Source organism: Mercenaria mercenaria, chromosome 5 (genome assembly GCF_021730395.1).
Source record: "Mercenaria mercenaria strain notata chromosome 5, MADL_Memer_1, whole genome shotgun sequence".
Lineage (NCBI taxonomy): Eukaryota > Metazoa > Mollusca > Bivalvia > Venerida > Veneridae > Mercenaria > Mercenaria mercenaria.
Genome location: NC_069365.1, coordinates 76,094,147 through 76,118,788, shown reverse-complemented (window position 1 = coordinate 76,118,788; position 24,642 = coordinate 76,094,147). Strand labels below are relative to the sequence as shown.

Genomic DNA, 24,642 nt, shown 5'->3' with positions numbered 1-24,642 from the left:
TGAATATCTGTGAACAGTTTTCTGATGGAAAAGTATGGAATAAATGCGTATTGTTGCTTAATTTTTAATTGTTCTATAATGATTTTTCAACTTTTAGAGAAAATGAGCTTTATAGTCTTAAAATTGAATATTTGTATTTACTTTTGTAGAAAAAGACCGTATCAGGTTGATGTATCATTATTTGATTACTGTCCGTATCATATAAATATTTGTTTGTTGTCCCCTCTCATTTAATCTTTTTATCACTGTCTTTCTCCTTTATAAAATAGTTTAGACATTTACAAAATGTAACACGTTCAGATATTCACAAAATATAACATTCACACATTCACAAAATGTAACATATTTTTCACACATTTACAAAATGTAACATACTTTCACACATTTACAAAATGTAACAATATTATTCAGACACTTAAAAATGTAACAAAATTCGACATGTGCAAAATGTGTGACATAAACAAAATGCAACAAATTTAAACATTAATAAATGTAACACATTTAGATATTATCAAAGCAAACATATTCAGACATTAACAAAATGTAACATATTCAGACGTTAACAAAATGTAATATATTCATATATTAACAAAATATAACATATTACATAATAATGACCGAAAGTTGACCATATGGTCAGTTACTATGGTTATAGTTAGAACAAATCAGTACTTACGCTAATAAATATTGTTTGCTGAGAGTAACCCAAGAATATCTAGCAAACTCTTCTACTCAAGAGATTTTTCCCAGTTTTGTAGCAAAATTTTCAAAATTCAGCAAATAGGAGGGAATTTCAAAGGGCAATATAAATGCAAATTGACACTTAATTAGCTACTTAATTTTTCAATATAATCTTATGTTTAACAATGACCATTATAATTTCTATTAACAAATATTAAAATGAATTAAAAAATCTACCTACGCTACCTACCATTTTTGTACGTTACCGTAGACAAACAATATCTTAAGGCCTTACATCTGGGTTTAAAGCTAATCTTTTCACCACACTTTCTCAACACTATATCGAATCACGTTGAAGGAAACTAAATTACATTTACATTTTCTGAAGCGAAACCAACCATACAGTCGTTAACATAAGTTTGTACAAGATTTTGTAAGTAATTAGTAATGCCATTTATGTCTGGCATCATTCTGAAGCGCGAGGACGGCTTCATTCGTACTCTAACTGAAATGAATTGTATGTTCCTTATTCTCTGTGTACGTCTTCTCACTCTATTAAGAAAACTTTATCTACATGAAGTAGTTTCCTCAGCCACTTAGATGAAGTACAGTCATTGTATCAGACGACAAATAGCCAATTAATATACAATCGTTTTTACTATCATAGCAAAGCGACTCTAGATCTGGAAGTTTCTCACAGTGTATTTCCGGGACCAGCTGTCCCAGACATTTCCCATCTTGACTGAACATTAAAACAGTGCTGGAAAGTTCATCTAAAGCATATACTGTACCATCATTGGAGATATACACACAACAACTGTACATTTACTTAAAAGTACTTTAAAACACTATTACTTTTCTTAATACTTCGTTTCCTTGATTACTAATTGATGTAAAAATATTAAAAAGTAATCCAGACATTCTAATGTGTAACTGAATATCTGTACAGCTTTCTTAAGGAAAAGTATGGAATAAATGCTTATCAGTATTTTGTTGCCTAATTCTAAACTGTGCTAACAGGAATTTTCAACTTTTAGAGAAAATAAGTTTTAAAGTTTTATATCTTTGTTGTCTGCCATCATTTTATCTTATAATCACTTTTTTCTCCGTTATGAAATATTTAAGACATTTACAAAATGTAACACGTCCAAAAGTTCACAGAATATAGCATATTCTCCAATTTACAAAATGTAACACATTTTCACACATTTACAAAATGTAACATATTATTCAGACATTTACATGTTACAAAGTCAGACATGAGCAAAATGTAAATGTTTAGACATAACTGATTTAAACAATAAACAAATTGTAACAAAGTCATACATTAACAAAATGTTACACATTCAGACATTAACAAAACATACTACATACAGACATAAACAAATGTAACACATTCATATATTAACAAAATGCAACATATTCAAACATTAACAAAATGTAACATATTCAGACATTAACAAAATGTAATATTATCAGATATTTACAAAATATAACATGTAACATTATAATGTAATAATGGCTGGAAGTTGATCATATGGTCAGTTACTGGTTTGTAGAATTATAAAACAATACTTACACTATTAAATATTGAGAGTAAAACAATCATATCTACCAGTAGATAAAAACCCGTACCCTAGAGATTTTTCCCAGTTTGGTAGAATCTGCTTTTCAAATTTAGCAAAAAAAAAAAGAGGAAATTTTAAGGGGAAAATTGTTCATGCTTTTTGGAATAAAAATATGTTTAAACTAAAACAAATGAAATAAATTAACAAGAGGGTCATGATGACCCTGGATCGCTCACCTGAGTAATATGAGCTACATGTTTCAAATGTCAAACTGATGCTCAAATATTAAGAAAGTCAGTAGGTCACATTCATGGTCAATGAAATTCAGTTTTACGATCGGTGTGCAAAACTTTACATGTCATCCAAATTTCAAGGCTGTATTTTAAAAAAAGAAAGTAGGTCAGAAGGTCAAGGTCACAGTCAAGTGACATCATATTACTTAGGGTCATCAGGTAATTATTATTTAACACTCTTGGAAATAGGATCAGATAATTTTTTAGTATTTTTTCCTATATAACTCATATAATAATTAAGTGACCCCGAGGCGGGGTCTCTTTGAACCCCAGGGGCATAGTCTGAACAATTTTGGTAGAGGACTACTAGGCAACGCACCATACCAAATATCAAAAGCCTAGGTTGTGTGGTTTCAGACAAGAAGATTTTTTTAAAGTTTTTTCCTATATAAGTCTATATAAAACATGGGACCCCCAGGGCAGGGCCTCTTTTCACCCCAGGGGTACAATTTGAACAGTTTTGGTTGAGGACCATAGGACAATGCTACAAACAAAATATCAATGACCTAAGTCTTGTGGTTTCAGACAAGAAGATTTTAAAACTTTTTTTCCTATATAAGTCTATGTAAAACTTGGGACCCTCAGGGCAGGGCCATATTTGACTCTAGGGGGATAATTTGAATAATCTTGGTAGAGGACCACTAGATGATGCTACATACCAAATATAGAAGCCCTAGGCCGTGTGGTTTTGTACAAGAATATTTTCAAAGTTTTCCCTATATAAGCCTACATAAACTAAGTGACCCCAAGGGCGGGGCCATATTCGACCCTAGGGGGATAATTTGAAAACACTTTGTAGAGAACCACTAGATGATGCTACACACCAGATATCAAAGCCCTAGGCCCTGTGGTTTTGGACAAGAAGATTTTTAAAGTTTTTCCTTTCGGTTGCCATGGCAACCAGAGTTCTGCATGGAATTCAATTCTTTGAACAATTTTGAAAGGGGGTCACCCAAGGATCATTCCTGTGAAGTTTTATGTAATTCTGCCCAGTGGTTTTCAAGAAGAAAATTTTTTTAGAAAATGTTGACGGACACACGACGGACGACACACGACTGACGACGGACGACGGACCGGTCACAAAAGCTCACCATAAGCCTTTGGCTCAGGTGAGCTAAAACGCCTTACTACGCACCCTACCATTTTTTTGTACGTTTCCATAAACAAACAATGTTTGCGTATTATATCCGGGTTTTAAGCTTATCCTTTTACCCAGCTTTCTCAATACTTCACATTGAGAATCAACGACGATATATTAAATACTTTCCTACGCTGAAGAATTGAATTACATTGTATTACATGAAACAAATCATACAGTCATAAAGAAAGATATGTACAAGAGTTTGTTAGTAATTTATGTGTGACATCATTACTGTACTGCAACGCGAGAACGGCTATATTCGTAATGTAACTGGAATAAATTGTAACTATGTTCCTTATTCTCTACGTACGTCTTCTCACTTTATCTAGTAACCTGTCTATATGTAGTAGGATTTCTTGACCGAGAAGAAGTCCTCAGTCACTAAGATGAAGCACAGTCGCAGTATTAGACGACTGATAACCTATCAATATACATTCGTTTTTACTATCGTAACAAAGTGACTCTGGACGTTTCCCGCTGGGTATATCCGGGACTAGTTGTCCTAGACATTTCCCTTCTTGACTGAACATTACGATAGTGATGGAAGGTTCATCTAAAACATATACTGTACCATCGTTCGATATACACACACCAACTGTACATTTCAGTTTACTATCTTGAAATTTAGTTTGTTTTGCACCATCGCTCGTCAATATGACAATGCCGTCACTACGATCAGTCAAATATACCGAGTTTTGATAAACGGTCATTTGTCTTATTACAGCACCTTTCGCAAATGAGATAGATTTTTCAAAGGTTCCATTTATGTCATACACGTCAACTGCGGTTCCAGTCGATGCCCAAAACTTTCCATTTGTGTAAGCAATACCCCAATACCCAGCTCCTCCTTTAACAGAAATACTTCTTACTTTAAAAATATAGGTACCTACTGATAACACGTCTATTTTGTCATTATCCAGCTTCACTGCTACTTCGTTGTGTCCTGTTTTACAAATTCCAGTTAGATAAACTCCAAGGTCAAAGTGAGACTTTATATTCTGATTGGTGTCTATCAATTTTACATTTTTATTTGATCGGTCGGCTAAAATACAATCTCCGCTGTCAAGTTGGCATACATCGATTAGGTAGCATAGGGTCTTATCATTCTGTATTCTAACATTTATCTCTTTCTGGTGTCTTAATTCTCTCTTTTTACATATCCCAGTTTCATTTATTTTTCCCAAACTGTCAACTTCCATTAACGGTCCAGTAACCCTTATATTTTCTGTAAAGTCAATTGATACTTTACCATCATATTCAAACTGTGCATGTAAGTTTTTTGCGTCATTTATAATTTGCTGGCAAAGTTTGAACTGAACGAACCGGTTTTCCTGGTTAACTTCAGTCGTTGCATGCAGCTGGCCCTTTACTTTCTCCATTTCTGATAATCTACTGTTCAGCATTGTGATATCTGATTCAAGCTTATCTTTCACCTTAAAATATATTTCACTGAGGTTCGTTTTATCTTGTTGTGAAAGCATCTTGATATGCTCTATCAAAGCCTCTTCAATTTCTTGGAGTCTTTTTTCGATTGTGTTCCTCTTCTCTTCTAATGAGTTCAGATTTTCCTTTTTCTCTTTCTCTGAGACTGTAAGAACCTCTTTGGTAGACACATATTCTTCTTGTAGACAGTTCGCGTCATTTTGGTGAAAGTTAGAACCTGCCGCATCTGTTAGGCTGGTCACAGCACCACAGGACCTGTATTATAGGATAATATACGTTATTCTATTTATCATATAAATCTTCAAAAAATCGTATGCCGAATTGGCTATGTATAAATGCAGCAATTCTGGCCAATCATATAATCATGGGTTCGACTACAGACAGAGGCAGTTTCTCATTGCAGATTTGACTAAAATACACTTAAGGTATATTGCTCTCCCGTGATAAGGGACTTTTAGACATTACTTTCGACTTACAAGTAAGATCTCACAAGAAATTAATTACAGTCATGCTAAGCATAGCTGAAATTATGTTGAAAATTGGCATTTGACCAACATAACGAAACAATGCCACACATTATGAGGTGTTTTACAAATATAGAGTAATCGGGATTCTTGATCTTTCCTGTTTAAATCGAAATAAAAATGATGTTAAACGCATTGGAAAACTCAACGAAAATAATGTCACCCGGCCATATTTATTATAAGATTCTTTCACTGGCTGTAGGTGTAGATGGAAATACCTGGTTGCAGGGTAGGAGAGACCGGGGCACCATGGGGCATTGGCACCATGGGACATCAGATTTAATTTTTTTCTGGAAAGTAAACTAATCTATCTGAATCGCTAAAAATATTGCCATTTTTCAAGCTGTTTTTTATACGGAGTTTGAAGGCGGGAGGATTTAAAATAAAACTTCAGTTGAGTTTTTTCATTTTTTTACTACTTTGAGTAAAAAACAATTTTCACAAATACTGTCACATAAAGTTCTGCAGTGAACTCTTTGAAATCATTTCTATATCACTGTTTATAAAGCACACATTGATTGATAATTTCACAGAATGTTTAATCCCAGTGAAGCAGATGACCTTCATATTGTTTTGAAACTGTAAGGGTGGTGGGGTTTGGGCACGACAGATATGTGTGTTCATTTAATGCTGTTGTATTGTTTTACCTACGGCATAAATGCTGTTTCAGGTTTAAGGTAAATCTGACATTGTAATTAATGACATTTGATCTGTCTGTGTCTTGATGTTGATGTTTTACAATTGTCATTGCAGTTAAGACGAAGTAAAGTTCATAGATTTGTTTATATTTAAATTGAGTGTCAGTTAAGGTTGTTTCAAGTTAAAGGTAGGGCTGTCGTTGTAATTTAATGTCAATCTGATTAGTCTTTTTCTTGATGTTGCTGTTTAAGCAATTGTTATCATTGCAGTTCAGATGAAATAAAGTTTATAGATTTGTTTATATATTTATGTCATTGTCCCATGTTTGCCATGATGTATCCCGTAGTGCCCCGGTTTCGGAGGTACATTTTAGTGCTAGTTTTCTACGATGCATATCTCAGACACGATAGCACAAAAGATGACCATTGATTACCCTTTATGTACATGAAGGATTATACTTTAAAACAGTATGACAATCACAGAAAGTGAATTCAAGATGTTTTTGAAAAATGAAAAAATATAATTTTTGCCCCAAGATGCCCTAGTCTCCCCTAACTGTTTAGGCTATAACTCGGCAGAGCGTAAAAAATTACCCAATAGCCGGATATTCCCATCCGAACCTACAGCCAGTGACAGAATCTTTTTCTTGCATACCTTAGCCAAAAATAATAGTAAAAATAAAATCAAGAGAAGGACTTTCTTTTCAGCACTAATTTCTAATAGCACTGTATTTAAACAAAGAGCGGAAAATCAACGACCATAAACAGGAAAGACGTCAAGACGTTTCAAAGACAAAGTACAGTGTTCATTTCAGGCTATGCTTCATCGCGATATGTATTTTTGATAAAACAAGTGAATGAAGTATTGCCATGAAATACCACGTCTCCTACTGGAAGGCTCTTCATTTTTTCTACTGCAGTATAACATAATGAACTGATATCTGTCAATGATGTATCAGCAATATTGTACTATAATATACAATATGTTATAACACAACGCTTGGATTAAAATTTGCATATACAAAAATCTACAATTGTTGATTGTTTCATAACATCTATAAATATAAACAAGATCTGTCACTATAAGTGATAAATGCTCCCGAAATGGGCCCAAGACTGCTACAGTTGTCTGTGCAAAATATGCCAGAATAGTTTAGGTATGAATCATTTGTGATCAGACAAAAAAAAGTTCTCCAACGGTAACCTTGACCTTAGAGCTATGGGTCTGGGTCTTGCGCATGACACACCAACTCATTATAGAGAACATGTTTGCCAAGTAATTTTAAAATCCCTTGATAATAGGCAGAGTTATTGACCGGACAAGAAACAGATCATGTTAACTTTTGACCTTGGAGCTAGGGGTCTTGGTCTTGAGCACGACACATCAACTCAATATAGGGAACATTTATGCCAAGTAATTTTAAAATCCCTTCATCGATAGCAGAGTTTTGGACAGGGCAAGAAACAGACAATGTTAACAATTGACTTCTGAGTCTGACCTTGACCTTGGAGTTAGGGCTCTGGGTCTTGCGCATGACATGTCGTTTCATTATGGGGAAAATTTATGCCAAGTAATTTCAAAATCCCTTGATGAATGGCAGAGTTATGTTCCGCACACGAAACAAATCCTGTTAACATTTGACCTCTAAGTGTGACCTTGACCTTGGAGCTAAGGGTCTGGATCTTGCACATGACATATTGTCTCATTATGGTAAACATTTATGCCAAGTAATTTTAAAATCCCTTCACGGATGGCAGAGTTATGGACCGGACACGAAAGAGACCCTGTTAACCTTTGACCTCTAAGTGTGACCTTGACCTTGGGACTAGGTGTCTTGGTGTTGCGCATGACATGTCGACCCATTATAGTGAACATTTATGCCAAGTTATTTCAAAATCCCTTTATGGATGGCAGAGTTACAGCCCGGACAAAAATTTACACGGACGCACGCATGGACGCATGCAGGCACGGGCGGACGGACGGACAGTGCGATTTTAATATGCCCACCTTGATGACAGAGTTACGGACCAGAAGGGAAAAATAATCCTACTGACCTTTGACCTCTGACAGTGACCTTGACCTTTGTGTTAGGGATAAGGGGTTGCATAAGACACGTTTTCTCATTATGGAAACAATTGTGCCAAGTAATATTAAAATTCCTTCATGGATGACAAGAGTTATTTGCCATACAGGAAAAAACCTATCGACTTTTAACCTACAAATGTGACCTTCACACGTGAGCTAGGGGTCCGGATGTTGCGCATGACACATCGTCTTACTATGGGGTATATTTGTGCCAAGTAATATTAAAATCCCTTTAAGGATTGTTGAGTTGCAAATCGGACACAAAAAAGCCCTGTTGGCCTCAGACCTCCAAGTGTGACCTTGACCTTTCAGCTAAGGGTCCTGGTTTTGTGCATGACACGTTGCCTCATACAGGGGACTATTTCTACCAATTGATATTTACATCCTGTTTTCCATGTGCCCCTCCGTGTACTATTTCATCACAAGCGGGCACCTGGGTAGAACCACAGACCTTCCGTAAGCCAGCTGGATGGTTGCGTGTAAAGGTTGTGTGATCTTGACATTTGAGCTAGGGGTTCGGGGTTTGCGCATGGCACGTCGTCTCATCATGGGCCTTGGGGGACATTTGTGCCAAATAATATTTAAAATTCCTTCATGAATTACAGAGTTATGGACCGGACATGAAACTGCAGTTGGGCGGGCGACAGGACGGACGGACGGGTGGAAAAGCGAAATCCTGTAGTCCCCGAGACTGGTTTTCAACCAGAAGGGGACTAATAACGTTTTTGAATCGAGAAATATAATTTAAGGAACAAAGAGGACCCAACAAGGTAGATATATTTTATCCCGATTTAATGTAATAAAATATAAATTACTGCATAAATCTTCTACACTTATGCTGTTCGCTATACGTCACTTACAGCACGAGAGTCATCTTACACCCCCTAATGTAAGATGGAGTTTTCCAGCACAGGTGAAAACAGCGGAAATCCGCGTCTGGTATACAAGAATGTAATATTCTGTAGGTGCAGATGGGAATATACAGTTTTGGCGGTAACATGGTTCCAGGTAAACTGTTACTCGATAGTCAGATATTCCAATCTGCACCTACAATCAGTTATTATTTTTTTTTCTTGCATGCCACAACAAATAATTGTAAAAGTAATTCCAAAAAATAGCACATTTTCTTACAGCAGCGTATTAATTAACAAAGCGCGAGAACTCTACGTCCGTAAACAGGAAGTACGTCATGACGTTACAAAGACAAAAGCAACGTGACAGTTCCGGTTTTGTTTGCATATGCAGTGAAAAGTAATGTTTTTCTGTAAGATAACGTTGTTTTTTTTAATCGAGAATTAATTTATGAAACAAAGAGGTACTATCAAGGTATTTGATTTTTATCCCGTTTTACGTAAATACACAAATCTACATGTATGTAATTGCAGCTTGTTATAACGTTGTTTTTTTTTAATCGAGAATTAATTTATGAAACAAAGAGGTACTATCAAGGTATTTGATTTTTTATCCCGTTTTACGTAAATACACAAATCTACATGTATGTAGTTGCAGCTTGTTATACGTCATTTACATCACAAGAGTAATCTTACACCAAAGGGTGTAAGATGGAGTTTTACAGCACCGGTGAAATCACCGGAAACCCCAGTCTGGTATGCAAGGATAGTTTTTCCGCGACGAATCCTACATCGGCTCACCGTTGGAACCGCGGCTTCTACATAAGTAATAAACAGTGTAAGATATGTTATACAAGTATTGCGAATGCGATATATAGGTAGCACAATACAGCATAATTTTTAATTTTATATACTACTTTAGTACCACTTTGAAAAGGATGTTTATGGGTGTATTTTTCATCTTATCATATAATTCTCAAACAGATTGTATGTAACTTACAATACCTGTGTTCTGTGGCAATACACATCAGACAGTAGACCATATCGTGTGTCCCACAATACATTTCAATATCCCTATCTGGATGCTGTCTACACTTTATTTTCGCCGTTGACTTGGCGATCTTTGACTCATGTTTCCCTTTTTCTTTTTCTACAAGCTTGTGGTCACGTGTTGCTTTCATCTTAAGGTGACATCTTGAACATGTTGAACAAAGGTACTCATCACATTCCGGACAATATTTAACAGCCTCTTCTCTGGATCCCTCTTCACTACACGGCGTACATGCAAAGGCAATATCGGCATCGGAACCATCCTGGATAGAAGGTTGGTTCCCTCCTTCAGCCATGTCTTATAGGTCATAAATTCCCCAGCAGATCTACAAAAAAAACAACACTTCTTACATGAGGAGAAAACAGAATAATGTTAATACTGACACTGTATGGTGCAATCCCCGTGAAAATGTTACATCGGGTAATATAAAAAGTAAATATAGACCTTACTCCGAAAAGGTAATCGGACATGCAAGTGCCAACATTAAGCATGTCCACTTGAGGTTGATTACGCAAACCAAGTTTCATTTGAATCTAATATAAAAACCTAAAATATTTAAGCATACAATGTACAAATGTATACGTAATATCTTAAAGTACAAAAAGGGGACAGTTTTATCTTTTCAGTATCAGGGATGTGGTGTTACGAGAGTAAAACTGCGTTGTAACGACTTAACTTGAAGAAAATCGCCTCGTAACGAAAGAATGTTTCTAACAAATGTGTTACACTCCAGAAGAAAATTACTTAAATGTTCGGTGTCTTGTGTTTTAAACAGTATGGTTTCAGTATGTTTAAATATGTTTGTTTAGAAAATGTACGAAAAAGTTTTTGCAGGATATTTCTTATCTAAAATGGAGAAGAACACTTTGGAAGCGGGAACGGGTCGAATTTCGGTTTTGCCCCTGAAACACTTGGGGTTATATTCAGACATAAAAGACATGATAATATGCGCATATACAGTTAATAATCGGGATGTACACTATACAAGTATATAAGTTCAGTTGAACGTAATAGAAGCTGTATAGCTTTTATGAGAAATAATTAAAACACTAAGCAAAGTGTTGGTTCTTTTAAGCTAAGCCTAGGGAAAATCTAACATGGCATGGTGTACTTGATTTGTTTTAGGGGGGAGACTTCGTTGCGAAAAATGTGTGGGATTTATTCGGATAGAGAAAACACTACCGTTTCGTACGCCGTTGCTCGCTCGTGATGCGTAAACGGGTTGGAACTGGGCTTTGAAGTAAGGTTTTTCTGAAAGATTATTCTTTTGCACAAAAGACGGCCAATCACTGATAAGGAAATATTGTTTTGAAAAAAATATACGGACCTGGAAGCAATGCACATGTCAAACTGTTCTTACCTACCTTTCTCATGGCTCATTGTCACTGGTGCATTTTTTTTTCAAAACGGCTTTTTGTCATTTTTTTCCTAAGAAAATATTATAATTGTAGTAAATTTAAGTGCATATGGCTCATGGACCCATACTGTATCCTAGGTACGTTAGTGCCACCTGTGCCCCCCCCCCCCCCCCCACCTAAACTTAGGGGAGTACCCCACCAGTACCTCAAAGTTCAGACAATAAGTGCACCAAATCTCGAGGCACCATTTCATACCTGTATATAAAAAACTTTCAGGGGTCTCCCCACTCTTCCCCTCAACACGGTCAGAGGTCTCCCTCACGTACCTGCGACTTCTCGGCGCTATGCACCTCGCCGGTGAAGCCTTTGTTGTAAACTTGTGCACCCCCCCCCCCCCCCCCCCCCCCCCCCCCCCAGTCAAATATTTCTGGATCCGGGCTTGCAATACAGTGATTAATATAAAACAGACAAGAACTTTTAAAAATGTATCCAATTATTTGAAAATGCAAAAGTGAACAAAGATTTCTGTGTAACGAGCTCCAACCGCAACCCCACCGCGCGCGCACACATACCCACACCCACCCAGGCATTTCAAGATCGTGACCTCATCTCCGATTTAGACTTTTAATTAACAGATGATATTAACTTTTAAAGTACAAATATTACATACTCAACCATTCAAAACCTGTTTATTTTGATAGACTGTCCATGTATCTGCATATTTTCACTAACAAAATTCAACTTTCGGTTTCACAGCGGACAATATGGAAATCGAAAGTTGAACTTGTTTTTATCAAATAAACAGATCATTCCCGTCAAATTCATGATTAAATACAAATGTGAACTGAAACTAGATACTAATAAAACATAATCAAAGTCAATACCTGTATTTATTTCCGACCTAACTGAAATAAGTCGGTTTTCTTGATTGCAAACAGGTCACATCCTTCGTCAGTATTCACAATACGGAAACTGCTACGCGGCTTTAAAGCGACTCAGTTAAAAAAGTGACTTCACTTTCGTGGGTAAATTAAATTATTCACGTTTTACATCGTCTGCTAACTATTTTTGTCTCCATTTCCCGGTAGTTATTTTACCGCGTTTTCTGCTTGCAAAATTCACGACTTTCTCATGTTTTCAGTGCACTATATAAGTGATTGTTAACTGATATTCTTCACTCGAGGTTGAATATTTGACAGCATAACAAGTATTTTGATTATTTGTTTATTCTCGTAAGAAAACTTGACAAACCCTCCTGAGACGAATATTCAATTTTTGGACATCATTTGCATCTGGAAATGAACACTCAACGTAATACTCAGCGTAAAAGGTAGCAATTTCGGAAAGGTAAAGATTTATTACTTTTTTCTGTGTTCCGTAGTGTTTTGTCAAAATGAATATTTTGAGATTGAAATTTTGACACGTGTAACGGGAATGTCCTAGAATTTATCAACATACTGTTTCCACAAAATATGACATTTCATATTGCTTAAAGTTTTGATTTTGGATAGAATATCTTTTACAAAGATTACTGACATGGTAAGGTTCATCAACGCTAAGGGATATGTGCTAATACGGATTTACAAAATATCTTGTTTTGATTTCGGCCTACTGTGTACTTGAATTAGTGGAAATGTTGGCTGTAGAAATTTGAAACAGTTTATCTGTAAACATTTTGAATATTTTAAGCAGGCTGGTAACATTGCCCGATCGGGCTTATGACACAAAAAGTAATATTTCTTGAAAAATAATGAAGATATTTCTTTCAAACTTAGTCCATTTGTTAAGCATAACAAATGATACAAATTAGAATAAAAATAACTTGGTTGCCTTCAGTTTTGGTAGAATTATTTCCCCTTTTCAGATTTTTATGACGCATAATCTTTGAAGTCCAAAAAAAACAATGTTCTAATGCTAAGTTTAAAACAAAAAAGGGTTAAATGGCTTTCTAATGCTCTAAATTATTGCGCTAGTACATGAATGTAAACATTTTACTCTGCTTTCACTTACAACATTATAGAAAAATGTTAGTCCTAAACAAATTGCTCATACATCTGCACTAGAAACAAAGTATTTACCCTAAATATATAGAATAAAGGTATTGGCGCACAAGTTTGGAGCACTAGAAAGCCATTGAACCCTTTTCTGTTTTAAACATTGCATTAAAACATAATATTTTTGGACTTCAAAAATTATGCATCATAAAATCTGAAAAAGGGAAGTAATTCTAACAAAACTGAAGGCAACAAAGTTATTTCTATCTTGATAAGCATTATATGTAATGCTTAATAAATGGACCAAGTTTGAAAGAAATATCTTCATTATTTGTCAAGAAATATTACTTTTTGTGTCATAAGCCCGATCGGGCAATGTTACCAGCCTGTTAAGCGGCGGATATGTTACCTATATAGCAAAATTGGAAGTGGCGAACTTCATAATCCTTTGTGATTCGGCTTTTATAACCGCAGGTTTTGTAGTGTCGGGTCACGAAGTTTTCGTGCAAATGGTGCAACAAATTACTCCGTCTGGTCAGAATGTTCAAGTAAAGAAAACGTGCATATTAAAATTTGTTATCTGTTTTGTATATTTTCAGTTAGTTTTATGGTACATGTGCACAAGGTTTGTATAACTCATATAGATGCTTTTATTTGTTTTTCTCTGTGACTTTGCAGATATTTTCTTGCTTAATGTGTTAATGTTATTTAATATAAATTCAGAATGAAAACAAACCCGCTATTGAAATAAAGTAAATATTACACGTACATACCTCTGGGGCGAGTTTTATGAACTAGTATATAAAAGGTGTGCATATTGTATCAGTAAGTAGAAGCGAAGCGAAGCGTAAGTATTCGTACTTTAATTTATCGGGAGTAAATGATTCAGTAGTTACAGCTCGGTCGTATTTAAAGCGTTTACAATTCTATTTAATATTAGATATGTTAATTATTCTTTTTTTCAGATGATGCTATTAGCTTTTAGCATAATCAGAGAAAACAACAATAGAAAGATGCTGATTGATTTTGAATCGTGTGATGTTGTGGTTAGTACAGAAGCTTTGACTTGCTTAAATGTAGACCACATGGTGGATATGTTTTCAAGAATGAAATTGCAGTGAAAAGATAAGTATATGATTGTTTAGATAAATATGGTTTTTAAAGCTACTTGCCCATAGTTTAGGTGAAAAAATTTCAATGTTAATTTCCGCCATGTTTGGCATAGAGTGTATATATGACACTGAAAAAATGATGAAGTGGATGAAAATAAAGTTAGATATTGGAAAAAATGCAAGAATAATGTTTAAATTGGCTGCATTACTTTAAAAGCGTTGAAACGGTTTGTACCTTCTGCATTTTAAAGAGGCACCACAAAATAAATGTATTCTTTTGTATTTCCATGATGGTAATTATACATGCTTTGCATGAAGAAAATGAGAAATAACAAGTATCTAGTTACAAATTGACAGAGACATATATTAGGCCAAGACAATATGTGTAATGCCTTCACATTTTATTGAATTACTGTAGCAATATGTACATAAATCAGTGTATTTAGTTAAATTTCGATCACATTTTGTTTCTACAGTATAAGATAGTTATTCATATATATTTTTGAAACTATGCTGAAAAAAAGAGATTTCCTGAATTAGTTTGCAGATGGAGTTGTCAAAACACATTTATTCAGAAAAGGCCTAAACTGTCCACCTAAAATTTTGTAGTATAGCTGTATTTTAAGAATGATTTTCATGAAGATTAGTAGGTCACTAGGTCGTGGTGGGTCTTTAAGAGTATCTTGCAAAAATCTTATGCCACAAGTCACTTCAGAGTACCCTCTTGTTATGGAATTTTGAGAAAAATTATTAGAGATGATCAGCTTAAGGTGATGTCACTTTTTGAATTTCCGGTGAATAACAAAAAACCAAAGAACATTCAGTTCTTTCCAAAAACTGTTATATTATGATTCAACCAAATAGTTTCCATTGTCTACCAGAAAGGAACAATTCTTATATCTTAATATTGAGATTTGATACCTTTATAACAGACAGTAAACTAAAACAATAGACATTCATATGTGACTTCGGTGAGCTCAACAAAGCAATTTCAAGCACAAATATTGATGTGGAATGTAACGTAAGTTACACACTACAATATCCGTCCAAGATACTTTCAAAAACAATGCATTTACAGAATAGAGAGATAAAAGTAATTTTGACAGCTCGTGAAAACTAATGACAAATTTTGACAGGTATATGATGACTCATGACCTAATTAATTTTTTTCTGTTATTTCTAACTTCCAGTTTGATTTTCATAAAATGGGTATTCTTTATTGTAGCTTACAACTCGTACATTAAAACAATAAAAGAATATATTGTTACCTCACTGTCGTTTTGTCTATCCATCTCTCGTACGAATTCTTATTGTTTCAGTCATTTGTCAGTAATTAGAGCAACTCACAGTGTTGCAATCATACAAAACACATCCCTTATTTTCACATAGATATTGAGGATTTATCTAATGAGCAAATGTATTGGAAACACAATTTCAATACCGACTGTGTATTGTAATAATGCTAAACTATCTCAGCCGTGACATCTCCTTAACGTAGAGATCGTTTATTGATGTGCAATTCAGCATTCAGAATTGGTTAGACTATGATGAAAATTAAGTATTTGTTTTTATATTTTAGTTGTAACATGAAGTCACCTAAACGTCAGTTATGTTGATTTTGAATCGTGTGATGTTGTGTTTAGCACAGAAGCTTTGATTTGCTTAATTGTAGACAACATGGTGAATATAATTGCAATGAAAAGATAAGTATATGTTTTAGATAAATTTGGTTTTTAAAGCTACTCGGCCATAGTGTAGGTGAAAATTTTTTCAATATGTTCATTTCTGCCATGTTTGGCATATGACGCTGAAAAATGATGAAGTGGGTGAAAATAAAAGTTAGATATTGGAAAAAATGCAAGAATAATGTAAAATGTCTGTATTATTTCAAAAGCGTTGCAACTGTTTAATACTTCCTGCACAATATATTTGGTTATTTATAAGGGTATCTTGCAAAAATCTTATGCCTGTAAGTTTGTACCACTAGTCATTTCAGAGTACTTTTATGGATTTTTGAGACAATTTATTACTGAGTTAGCTATGTTGCTTTTACTTTGGCCGTACTTCGAAAATATGAGCTATATATTTCGTGCATTAGTACGTTTCCTGCCATTAAGTCATGCATTATTGTGTTGACTGTCTTATTACAGTTGTGTGAAAAATTCAGCTACAAAAAGAGGTACATCTGTGAAAGATAATGTTTTGGTATATTGAGCTGTTTTAAAGAACGACCGTGCTATGATGCATTTGTTTTTACATTTTTGCCGTACTTTGAGACCACTGACCGTTTTATTTTTGTTATACTATGAGAGTTTTACATGCAGATCAATCTTCAATGTATTGATTGTTGTTTTCAGATGTCGTGATTAAGAAAACGTTGATTGGTAGATGATATGTATTTTAGAAGTTGTTAGGCTAACAAAAAACTACAATGCAGGAAAAACTGCTATGAAAATATGAAATATCTAATACATAATGTTCTTTTCAATGACGGATTATTACGTTTTGATATATTCAGTTGTTTTTAAAATACGACCGTGCTGTGATGGTGTTTGTTCTTGTAATTTTTCGAATATGAGGCTACTGTCCGTTTTACCTTGGTTTTTACACCAAAATATATTTATTATTTCATTAATTATTTTAGATGTGATAACCGTAACATTGTTTGGCTGACATATATTTCAAACGTTTTCAAACTGTAGTTATTAGCTTAACGAAGAGATTGTTTGATTGATATACTGTTCAGATGTTTTAATTAAAAATATGTGAGAACTGCGACGGAAGATAAGTATTTGGCTATAATGCGGAAAAAGTGACCGTTTTACTTTGGTCATGCTCGGACAGCTTTTGCGTTTCTTGGTGAAAAAGGAACCTTTTACTGTGGCCGTGCTGAGAAAGCGTTGGCTGTTTATTTAAACCGTACATTATTGCGTTGAATGCCTTATAGTCAGTGTTGTGAAAACATTAGCCATGACACTTTTACTTTGGCCGTATTTTGAAAGTGTGGGAAGCTTTGTTCTAGTCGTGCATAACTGCGTTGACTTCCTTATTATTGGGTGTTGTGAAAACGTGAGGTATTGTAATTTACGTCGGCTGTGCTATGGAAGTGTTGGCTGTTTTATTTTTGTCGTATATCCTTTTGTTGGCCGTTTTATTTCTGTTTTGTGAACTCTTTAGCTACAGCGTTTGGTACTGCATTAATGAATGATTATTATATTTTGATAAATGAAGTTGTTTTAAAAACGACAGTGATTTTGTCTTTTTATTTTTGACATATTCAATTACTTTAATTGTGCTGCGATATATATAAAAAAAAAATTCTAGATCAGTCGTTAATCGTATTATGTTCTTTTCAGATGTAGTGATCAGTGTTACCTTGTTTGGTGGATATTTATTTCTGTTGAGCTAAGGACAACAATGAATAGATAAATGGTGTGCAAGTTGTAGTTTAATGTAGATAATAAGATGGATATGTAATTCATATAGAACTTGGTGAGAACTGCAATGAAAGATAAGTATTCTTTTTGAGTATCAAACTATGTGTCTATTTTACTTCAGCTGTGCTGTGAAAGCGGTGGGTATTTGAAAAAAAATGACCGTTTTACTTTGGTAGTGCTGTTAAAGCGTACGCTGTATCGAAAAAAGTAACCCTATTTGGTCGTGCTGTGAAAGCGTTTGCTGTAAAAAGTGATATTTTGCTTTGGCTGTGCTGAGAAAGCATGGGCTGTAAATTTTAGTCGTGCATTATTGCGTTGACTGTCTTTTGAATGCTTTGTCTATGTTACATTAATATTAGGCTGTGCTGCGTTTACTTTGGCTAGCGTTCTGAAAACTTTGGATATTTCTAAAAGAATCTTTTGAATTTATTACACTACAATTACCTTCTTTGTTTAGCTCGATTGGAATGCTGTCAAATACTAAGACCTGTATCCTATATTTTTGTTTGTTGTTTTTGTAGTTAGGAACATGAAATTAGTGAATAATTGATTTACTCACGACATAAGTGAGTAAATTAAATTATTCACGTTTTTCATCGTCTGCTAACTATTTTTGTCTCCATTTCCCGGTAGTTATTTTACCGCGTTTTCTGCTTGCAATTCACGATTTTTTCATGTTTTCAGTGCACTATATAAGTGATTGTTAACTGATATTCTTCACTCGAGGTTGAATATTTGACAGCATAACAAGTATTTTGATTATTTGTTTATTCCCTTCCACCCACCCTTACAGACATTTTAAGTTTCTTAATAGATATTGCTGATGGCTTGTAGCTGTATTTGGATATTAAAGGCAGATTTGACTTTTTGACTGTGATTTAAACAAGAGTAATCATAACAGTAGTTCTAGAGAGATTCCTCATGGCAGACATTGCGTCTCCTTTATGTTCTGATAGAAAATAAGGTTCACAGTTACGTACCTTATATTTCAAGGGTCTTTAGAGATGAACAGTTCCTTGATAATTATTACTGTTGAGTATTCATGTATTACTAGAACTTTAAAGGCAGATATACATTTAACATTATATGAGCACATTTGAATTCTTCATGCCAGACTCGGTATCTACATTTAGAAAAGTAACACTCATAAGTACGCATTTAATTCTATATCAATATATTTATGCTGTTTTTTCCCTATGCAACGTTATTCTTCCGTTATCAAATGGAAATTGCCGCTATCCTCTTTTGAGCTAGTTTTCATTTTATTTTGATTTTGCCTTGAAAGAATGTTATGTTTTACACACTGCACATTTTTTCTAATTTTGTGGTTATTCAACGAAGCTGAGAGAGACCAGAATGGCCATCTTATATGCTGTTTAACTGTTCTAGATTAGATGAGTTCAAGTTATTACATTTGGTTCATTCGGGACCTAATAGAAAAGTTTAGATTTTCATGTACATCTGATTGTATGTTTGCCTTAAATTTTGATAGTATGTTTTCAGGCTGAGTGGTGTACAAAGATAAAGATAACCACATTTACCCCACTTCTACTGGTCGATCATCACCACATCGCACAACATCGTACCATCTGACATTTGCAAGACAAATATATTCGTATTTTTTGTACATTGGAATGCTGTCAAATACTAAGACCTGTATCCTATATTTTTGTTTGTTGTTTTTGTAGTTAGGAACATGAAATTAGTGAATAATTGATTTACTCACGACATAAAGTGAGTAAATACATAATATCTTGTGATCAATAAGGTTAGTCAGTTTTGTAGGTAATAGTTATAATATGTGTGAGAGTGTGTTAGGATATATCAGAGCTAGGGGTACATCGAGGGTATTTTTCTCTGCACATATCGTCGAGGCCGGTAGGCCGAGACAGATATGTGCAGAGAAAAATACCGAGATGTACCCCTAGCTCTGAAATATCCTCGTAACACACGAGCATTACATATTATAACTGTTTTATCGCATAGTTTTATCATTAAGATTTATATATTATTTTCATTTAAATTTGTTTATTATTATTTTTACTCTTTTGATTCCCTTTCTGCGCCTCGCTGACTGAAACACTAAAACTTCTGTTTTAGAAAATGTGTTCCCCAGATAAAAGTATCCAACAGATTTCTACATTGGTTTTAAATCTTTGCATTTCATTGGCCAAACATATTGTAAAACTTGTTGTTTTGTTTGTAAAAAAAAAATCAAAGAAAAAGAAACATTTGAGAAATCTCAGAATTTCATATATTTCATGTATTTCTGAATTTGGCGATAACTATATATCGAGTTTTTGAAATATTCTAGTTTATTTATTCTTTTACTTTATAAATGTAGGTTTTTGTGACAATTCTTTCTCTATGAACTGTAAATTGGAGCTAAAATCATCTTTTCTTTGAAAGGAAAAAATTATACTCCCTCGATAGGACCTCAGTAGAGAAAAAGTGTTGCGATATATATCGGAACAGTTTTACTGTGCTGATATATATCGCAACAGTTTTTTTATAATGACACTCTATAGAGATTTCTGTGTTGATATATATCGTAACAGTTTTGTAAAATATCAGCACAGATTTTGTAGTATTAATGTGTTTTACCATGTTTAACATACTGCAAAGATCAAAGGAAAACTGCCGCACTATGCGATAATGACCTTTCTAGTCGTCGCTTCCATCGTTAAGTTAGTTAATTTTGTTACTTAAAGATCTGATGGAATATTTTCAAACTGTTGAAATAAAAAGTCTTTAGCCAGATCTCATATAAAGAATTATTACATACTCGTTTCTATTCCCCGTTCTATTCCTGTTCAGGCTATTGAACAAATTTATGATATTTACATTATATTTATACGTGTAGATGAGTATGTAATAAAAAGGTTATTATATTTGCATCGGAAAATATGCACTCGTTCTCCAGCGGAAGAATATTGCGCTCCTAAAGTCGCGCAATATTTTCGCTGAAGAACTCGTGCATATTTCCCGATACAAAGCAAATAACCTATAATTATCGGTTAAATATGATTCCATGTGTTTTGGTGTTCTTCTGTTGTTTAATTAAATGCTTAGAACACAGTCCACGTGCACAATACTAGAAAATATAGTGTGCAAATGCAAAATCTATCATTCTTTTAGTTTTTATCAAGACACCTACATTTCCTGGATACAGTGTTCTTCAGTAAGTTCTCTTTAAAAAAGGTTGAAGATTGGGTCTGGCTTACCCCCTTTTACGGATATTCCAAGGCTCAACACATACATTTGCTATGCTTTTTCATGTTCAATAATCGAGAGAACAATCGTAAATTATTTGCCTAGTATAATAGTCCTAAAACTATAATAATAATAATAATGATAATAATGATGATGATGATGATAATGATGATAGTGAAGATGATGATAATAAGTTTCGTTTCCTGATATGAAATTACAGGTACGATTTATTTCGAGTACAAAAAGGTGTATGTTTCAAGAAGATGTGATGTTAATGTAGAATTACAATTAGGACTTGGACGATTACTCGGTTAATCGGATCCGATTGGATTACTAGGTGAAACCTATTTTAATTTTGCAAAACCGGTAATCACTCTAAAACAATAAACATCACGAATCGTACTTCATCTTTATACACTCCTTTGACGAGCTCATAGATCCACAGTATATTTCCGCAAAAACACATAATCAATATTCTCGGATTTGCATGTTGTGAAATATTTAAAATAAAATACACCAAAATATGTCTTATTAATTGTCACACTGCATGCAAACGATAAAGTCGGTAAGTTTCTAATGGAGCCAGCTACTTGAAGTACCTTGGTACGGTCGTCAGGAAAAAAAACAGCAATTTCAATGTGGCGGCCGATTAACCGGTTCGATTTGATTTCAAACAAATGATTAACCGGTTTCATGATTATTTTGAAATCGTCCCAGCCCTAATTACAATGTCTGTTGAGGTCAAGGAATCTGTAATAAACTTAATTCTTCATACTGACACTGATATTTTCTTTGAAAGAAAAAACAAAACTTTTTTCTCTAGGTGCACTGAAGGTTTTGCTCCAAACATTTGGCAGTTTAAGTTTATCCTCTGCCGTTATATAATGCATTTTACAAATTGGATGACGTCAGAAAAGTCGCATATTTAAGCAGTGCATGATAATGAAAACTGTGCACTAACTGGAGTTTTATTGTTTACAGTTGTTAATCTATCAAAAATGCAATCTTGCTATATTTCCTTTTCTGACTGTATTATGTTGTGTTGTTTTTGCGCTACCAACTAATTGATAATCGAATTTCCTACTCATATGAATATATACCAAATATCTCTTTGTCTCTTTGTTATAATCACGTCACTATTTAAATTCTATATGTGGTCATTAGCACCGCCTCTGTCATTTATACGCAACAGAAGAGGTATATTTTATTTAATTTTATGTTTTCATAAATGGTATTTTGTATGTAATACACGGGTGGTAAACGCGCAGCTGGCAATACGCCCGGCGTCCGGTGCTACAGTGTTGCGCGTAAAAAAAGACGAAATTGAGGTATGTGAAGTTATGATATTGCTCAGTATGAGACAAGAACAAATTTTCTCGAAAAAAGCAAAATGCTATTCGACACAAATATGATAATACATCATATTATGTGAAATATCTGGTTTGTAATTTATGATTTGGTTCTATTATCATAAAAAGGTCTGGCGACACGAAGCGTGAAAAAAGGTTGAAATCAACAAAAATGGCAGATTCTAGCCTCTTATGCCTAAACTGAGGACATCTGACGATTCTTTTAGTAAATTTACTTTATAAAGTAGGGAATGTCACATTCATTTGCTTCTAAAACTGTTCATGGGGACATGTTCATTGGGAGTGTGGTTACGCCCCGGGAATGGAGTTGCTCGTATACATTATAGAATCAAATACCCCTTTTTAAACCCCATTTTTCAACAATGTCCTTGTTTCTTTCTGATATATTATTTTGGGGGAAGAAAACCCCTTTGTAGCCAGTTTCCTTATAATAGCAGTTTACAGTGAACGTTAATCTGAACTACACATAAAGATCATCCATCGGAATGTTTGCAAAAAGATACAATCAACGCAGACACTAAGTATTTGCTATTCATATTGAGGTTAAAACACAAGTGAGCCGTGCCATGAGAAAACCAACATGGTGGGTTTGCGACCAGCATTGGTCCAGCACTGGTCTGGATCCATGCTGGTCGCAAAGCCACTGTGTTGAATGTGGAATGTGACTTCAAATGGTTTCAATCGACATTAGAGCAAGAATTGCCCCCCAACGCCAAGCGTCGTTTTCACCAGTGTTTCAGTTAAGTTTGGCAGTTCACCTAGCCAAAAATTTGGTACCCGTAGTTACATGTTTTCCGTATGTGCAAACCTTTTCGCACAGTCTGGTCAGGATCCATGCTGTTCGTTAACAGTTTCTATAATTGCACTAGGCTTTGAAAGCGAACAGCATGGATCCTGACCAGACTGCGCGGATGTGCAGGCTGGTATGGATCCATGCTGGTCACAAAGCCACTATATTGATTTTCTCATGACGTGGCTCATGTAACATTTGCCTCAAAAATTGTGACTTCAAGGTCAAGGTCACACTTAGAGGCCAAAAGTCAGATACAAGAATGACATTGTCCGGAGCATTTCTTCTTCATGCATTGAGGGATTTTGATGTAACTTGGCACAATTGTACACCATACGGAGTGTCATGCGCAGGTCCCTTCTTTAGAATTACTTCCTTTTGTTGTTACTATAAATAGCTTACCTTGTAACTTTTTTTCATTACTAATCGTAGGGAAAAATCGAGACTACCTTTTTGTAGTACAACATGCATGTTACATCCAATTTCGAGTTGTATTTTAACCTATTTCTACCTGGTAAGTATTTTTGTGTGGACTTTTTATTTAGATAACTTTCCTTCGTTGTAACTATTACAAACTTATATTGTAACTTTTTTATAATTGACGGTAGGGAAAATACAAAACCGCTTTTCTGTGGTACAACATAGAGGTTACTTTCAAATTTTAGGTGTACTTTAAGGTATCTCTACCTGTTAAAGAGTTTTCTGTGGACTTAGAAAAACAAAAAAAAAATACATTAATTACTAAACAACCACAAAATTAAAATTCCATTTGCAAATACAGGTTCTAGTGTAAAGAAATTTGCTGTGGCGTATATTGTGACATTCTGGCACTCTTGTTTGATAGTTCAAGCCAGCAGAGTTTTCGTAATAACAGGGGTGATTTTTAAATCTATAACATATAATTTTATTCATTTTTTGTCAGAGGTGACATTCTGACACTCTTGCTATTTTTTTGTTCTTGCCAAGATGCTGTATTGGCATGCAGTATGTTTTGTGAAAAATGTTATTAGGCGGGGGATGTTGGTAACTCTGTTACAAATTTTTGTTTAAAAAAATGAAAATCCTCCTACCTTGATATTGTATATACTGATT

General features: G+C 34.5%; 1 protein-coding gene across 1 annotated transcript; it reads right to left on the bottom strand.

Moving 5' to 3' along the window:
- Nucleotides 1-508: 508 nt before the first annotated feature.
- Nucleotides 509-12,616, bottom strand: LOC123557662 (E3 ubiquitin-protein ligase TRIM71-like). Its single transcript, XM_053544018.1, has 3 exons — nucleotides 12,519-12,616; nucleotides 10,231-10,601; nucleotides 509-5,381 (listed from the first exon to the last, which is right to left on the bottom strand). Exons 2-3 carry the CDS (start codon nucleotides 10,569-10,571, stop codon nucleotides 4,058-4,060), a joined length of 1,665 nt encoding a protein of 554 aa, XP_053399993.1. The 5' UTR covers nucleotides 10,572-10,601; nucleotides 12,519-12,616; the 3' UTR covers nucleotides 509-4,057.
- Between the last annotated feature and the right edge of the window lie 12,026 nt (nucleotides 12,617-24,642).

Coding starts and splice junctions, on each gene's coding strand:
- LOC123557662 (XM_053544018.1), bottom strand. CDS start 10,571: ATGGCTGAAGGAGGGAACCAACCTTCTATCCAGGATGGTTCCGATGCC. Junction 5,382..10,230: donor TGTATTGCCACAGAACACAG/GTATTGTAAGTT, acceptor CCTATAATACAG/GTCCTGTGGTGCTGTGACCA.